At 39.0% G+C, this 5,234-nt stretch overlaps 1 protein-coding gene across 1 annotated transcript in view; it reads right to left on the bottom strand.

The window, feature by feature from the left end:
• Positions 1 to 381: 381 nt before the first annotated feature.
• ISCA1 (iron-sulfur cluster assembly 1) overlaps positions 382 to 5,234 on the bottom strand; it is a 21,863-nt gene continuing 17,010 nt past the window's right edge. The window contains exons 3-4 of the mRNA XM_018570244.1: positions 4,288 to 4,393; positions 382 to 735 (exon numbers count right to left, since the gene is read on the bottom strand). Of these exons, the coding sequence (XP_018425746.1) occupies positions 587 to 735; positions 4,288 to 4,393 (255 nt within the window). The 3' untranslated portion in view covers positions 382 to 586. The remainder of the gene's footprint in view (positions 736 to 4,287; positions 4,394 to 5,234) is intronic.

Here is a 5,234-nt window from a genome sequence, read left to right as displayed (position 1 = left end):
GGAAAGCATGGAAATCATACGCTGGCTTATTCGATCTCTAAGGAATTCAAGCTGCAAGATATTACCACCAGAATTGGCAGCTCTGGCCAAGTATCATAGCCATTAAAAAGACAAACTATGGCATCATGCTCTACTGATGTACTGTCCATAATGCACAGAAATCAAATAGATAGCCTTGAGCTGCAAGAACAAATTTTGTTAAGAGTTTTCTATATCAAATCGACGAGATTGGAACAAAAAGCCCAGTACAATAACCGCTATAGAGGTAGAGCAGTGCATTGCCCGTATTTATGACCGCAGACTGTAAGAAGACATAGTTTATTAAAAGACAAATAAATGGCATGAAAAACATTTTGGAGATGCCAGGATGTATGTGTTCGGTTTCATTAATGGCTCCAGTGATACAAGAAAGAAATTGCATGAAAGAACATTTTTGTTCACAAAACAAATTAAACCTTTATTAGGTCAAATCAAGTTAAGGACAACTGAAAAAGCCTGAGAGCCTGAAAAAAAAAAGTGCTTTGCAATGCAACATTTATGATGGAAAACCTATTTGTAGGTTAAAAGCAAGCCGTAGCCTTTTGTATCAAATGCTGAAGCTTTCTCCACAGCCGCAAGTTCCTTTAATGTTGGGGTTATTAAAAATAAACTCGCTGGTGAGTTTATCTTCTACATAGTCCATTTCTGTTCCTAAAAGAGTTAGCTGTGCTTTCTTCTCTATGAACACTCTCACTCCTGTGAAGGAAAAAAAAAAAGGTCTAGTTACAAAAGCTGGATCATTTCTGAATGTAAAGTAGCACTATGATAAAGACAATTTTTATACTGACCTTTAAAGCAAAAACACAGTTTAAAAACCCAAGATGAACCTGTGAGAACAGACGTATAGGAGCTGCCATTTATGGATTGATTCTACAGGTGCAGGCTCTTACGTCTGTTATCTTGATCTGAGCTAAAACTACCTAGTCACTGAAATAAGCATGCTGTCAGTAAAGTTTTAGACTACCACCTGGCCTGCTTGTTTCAGGTCAGTTACGAACTAGATAGGTTAGTCTACATCAGGATAACTTTAACCACTTGCCGGCCAGCCGATTGGAATGAAATGGCCCAACGGCTGACTCATAACTGCGGGTGGGCGTTTTTAAACTTTGATAAGTTTGATGTATAAAAAAAGTGTTTGTACATACAAACATTCATAGAGCAGTAGAGCCGCCCGACTGCTTGTATGGTGCGGGAAGTGTAGCCCCCTCCCGGCAAGGCAGCTCTCTGTACCTCGATCGGAGGGAGAGCACCACACTTCCACCTGCTGATCTCCCCTTTGATCACCGAATGTGGAAGTGATGTGAAATACATGACTTTCACTCTCAGCCCGTCATTTTTCCAGCTGGTGTAGCCAGAGAAGAAGCAGATCTCTGCTTCCATCAACTTTTTGGGGGTCCCTAGGTGACATTAGGGGTCTAATAGACAGCTGATGCCTCCATAAAGAGGACATGTCACTTTATATAGGCTTGTTAGCCCCCCATGTACTAACAATAAAGTGTATAATAAAAAAGCAAGGTTTTTAAAGTCCTATATAAAAGAAAATGTAAAAACTTTTAAAGTCCCCCGCCCCCACATACATACAAAGTTGGGTGTGCCTACATGTGAAAACTACAATTACACCACAAGTTACATATCACTGTGAACGTCACAATTTGGGCAATAACTCTAGGGCATCAATCACTGCTAACACTAAATTGATGAATAGTAAAAAGCTTTTAAAGCACCGTCTATGGGCAATTTTGGGTATGGTAGTTTTTGTGATTTCGCAGGTGCATGCAATTTTAAGGCTTGACATGTTTGGTGTCCATTTATCTAACGTGACCCAGTCTTATATATATATCCCAAAAATTGGGCAATAATTAGGATGCACCGATAGTTTTTTCGGTATCGAGTACCGATATTTAATGTCTATTTACCCGACGTGACCCCATCTTTTATATTTTACCAAAACAATTGGGAAATAATAAAATGTTTTATAACATAACGTAGGGAAAATTGTGTTTTTGTTCTGCAACATTTTCAGTCCTTTTTTAAATTATATAGTAAAAAAATTAAAACCCCAGTGGTGATTAAAATACCACCAAAAGAAAGCTCTATCTGTCCCCAAAAAAGTGGTATAAAATTAATTTCAGTACAGCATTGCATGACAGAATAAATGTCAAAGTACCGCAGTGCTGAATACTGAAAATTGGCCTGGGCAAGAAGGGGGTTTACCACCCCGGTCAGCAAGTGGTTAAGATGAAGGGAAAAAATTAATAATTCCATGCCTGTCCAGAACCCATGGTAAAAATGGAAATCTGTTAGATGTAGGTCAATACTTGAACATTATGCCAAACCCTGATTGTGGGTTGTGAACTACAAATGAGAAGCAGAAAAGGACTGAAGGAAGAATGAGGATGGAGATCTCATCAATTACACAATCTCAGAAGGATAAAGTGGTATGGTACTATCTATACTCAAACCATGGAAAAGGAATTCTTATTTAGTATAACAGAAAAGGTCAGTATCTAGGATTTGAGAGGATGTTTTAGGCATTCCATGATAGGGAAGCTAAAAGAGGTGTACTAGTATAGAGGTAAAGGTAAGTGCTGCAGCAGAGTCCGGAGTAAGAAAAAGGTTAGGATACCCCAAAGCAGGCACCAGGCAACATGGGAGGACATAACCCCAATAATCTTAAGAGTCTAAATAATTAGAAATGAGTACAAAAAAATTCTAAAGAATAAGAAAAGGCTATTGGGCCAGAAGTCTGGCAACATGCTCCAGTATAGTAGCTACAGTATGAGCCTGAGCATTGAAACCGAAAGAGAAAAACCAAAAGATCCAACAGAACAAAGAAACAATAACCCACAGGAAAAGTGAGAGAATACCATAAACAGAAGGTTTATAACTACGAGATCTGTGTTTCACATCGAAGAAAAATCTCGTATGAGATAGATATCACAGATTTCATGTTCCAGGCACGGACCTGCACATAGTGTCCTATCCATATAGACAGACATTACTGCCATGCAACACACCAGCTTAGATGCCTGCAAAAGGCCATCATAACTAAAGTGGGGAGTGGTAGTGAACTGTTCGAAAACACCTCAAGGCCCTAAGTTTAAGATCTTCGTTAGAAGAGTCCCTTTTAAAAAGACATGATCCATTAAGACTTTGTATCACAGACTTGGGGTGTGGAAAGCGGTAACCCAGAATTGCAGTCTATGCCTGTATCAACTGATCCCCTCTATTTGTTTTGTAATCACTGAATCTTCTGACGCTTAAGAGGATCCTGCAGTGGACAGCCAATATAAAGTGCCCATGTCACCCAGGCAGCAATGTGGAGACCCAAAGAAGGACTTTACTTCTTTGCTTGAGAAGTTAGAAGACTTGGGACCCAGTGCATCACTTGACCACATATTTAGGTAAAAAGGAGCTTTTAACCGAAGATTTTTTTGGCCGGCATCCCTCGATCAGCTGATTGAAGGAACTGGTTGGACTGGCAGCCGATAAACTGTCTGCTCTGTTCGGGTATTCCGACAGTCAGAATACAGTGAAGACAGTGGGAGATTCCTCAATCGATGCTTGTAAGCACTGGTGGAGGAATCTATTCTAATTTTTTTGGTGCAGTCGGCAGGTTGAAAGCAAAAAAATAAGTGTATGGCCAGCTTGACAATTGTCGGTAATTGGACTGATTCTTATGAGCGATAAAGCATAAACCCTAAAAACAAGAACACACATTATAGATTACATCATGCTTATATTATAGGAAGCCTCATTAAAAAGGAGAACTATGGGGTCAGTGTTTTTCCCCATAGTTCTCCTTGAGGTAACGGGAGGACACAAACTAGCGTCCTCACCGTTACCCTAAGCTCAGTATAAGTGTCACATGCTTTCTTAAAACTAAAATAGGTGTTCAATATGGAAGCAGTTTATGGTAATTGTATGAAAACAAAACATGACACATAAAGAACACCGATCCTGAGAGCTGGCTGAATCCTTGCATGTAATTAGGAAGCATCTGTAAAAGAGTAGCATATGCTTGGATTTTACAGAAGAGGGTCTTCACAAAGCTGAGCTCAGCTGTGATAACAGCTACACTATCTGTGTAATCCAGTTAAAGAATGAGACTGTACTTGAAAATACAGCCAAATCCACACACTTGGGAAAACCAATATAAGCCGACTGACATTTAGTAATATTTTTTACAATTTGGTCGTGGGTAAAAACAATACGTCAATAATGTCACTTCCAAATAAGTAAACTTACCATCTTGCGTGACTTCTTCATCTGATGTCCCCTTGGACTTTGCATATTCTAAGTAATAAGATAAGCCATTGCAGCCCCTTGTACGAACTCCTACTTTCAAGCCAATCTGTTATAATAAACAGGAGCACAAAAAGTTAGAAACCAGTTAAGTTTTTCTTACTGCAGACAAAACAGATTCAGAACCCTTTGATAATCAGAGGTCCAGAAGACTGGGTAACAATAACCTCATATTTCTGATTTCACACCCCAACAAAAATAAAGACACATATTATTTCATATCTACCTACATCTATCCATCGCACACCCTCTCTCCTTTTTTTTTTTAAACACTGCATTGCCTTTAAGAAAAGTATTTCTATTTGTGCAGTGAGCGCACACAGACAGAAATACTATATTTAAAGAAAGTGCACGCAGGAAGAAATTGAATAGAAAATGGTAATAAGCTTGATCAGAAACTACACTTATTCACAGAGCAGAGCATTAAGTGTAGATTAATCTATACCAGACTATGTATTTCTACAAAAATCTTTCCATAAGATTATGTCCATTTAATGTATTTTAGGCATGTTATCTACATGTAAAAGTCTTCCAGTGTAAAATGTCAAAAACCCTGAGATTTCTGCTGGGTGCCACCATCGTCTATGATGTCAGCAGCTCCAGACTCAGAGCTGTCACTTAAGTGATATTCTATAGTATTTCCCCTAACTATCTCTCTCCTTCAGTTACATAGGAAGGTTAGGGGAGGAGGAGCTGGACCAGCAGAAACCAATTAGACACTCCCAGATGAGGAGAATGATATGATGTACAAGGAGGGAGGGGGCTGTGCTAGGGAACTGACTCTTTGTGGAAAAGTCACATTTTCTAGCAGGTTCAGACCCACATTGCAAGTAAATACACTATGATTTATGGAAAAATGGAAGGGAAAACTATAACTAATATATATATAT

The sequence above is a fragment of the Nanorana parkeri genome, unplaced genomic scaffold, assembly GCF_000935625.1.
Source record: "Nanorana parkeri isolate BGI_ZX_2015 unplaced genomic scaffold, ASM93562v1 scaffold1485, whole genome shotgun sequence".
NCBI lineage: Eukaryota > Metazoa > Chordata > Amphibia > Anura > Dicroglossidae > Nanorana > Nanorana parkeri.
The sequence above is the reverse complement of the archived record's forward strand: the minus strand, read 5'-3'. Positions and strand labels throughout refer to the sequence as shown.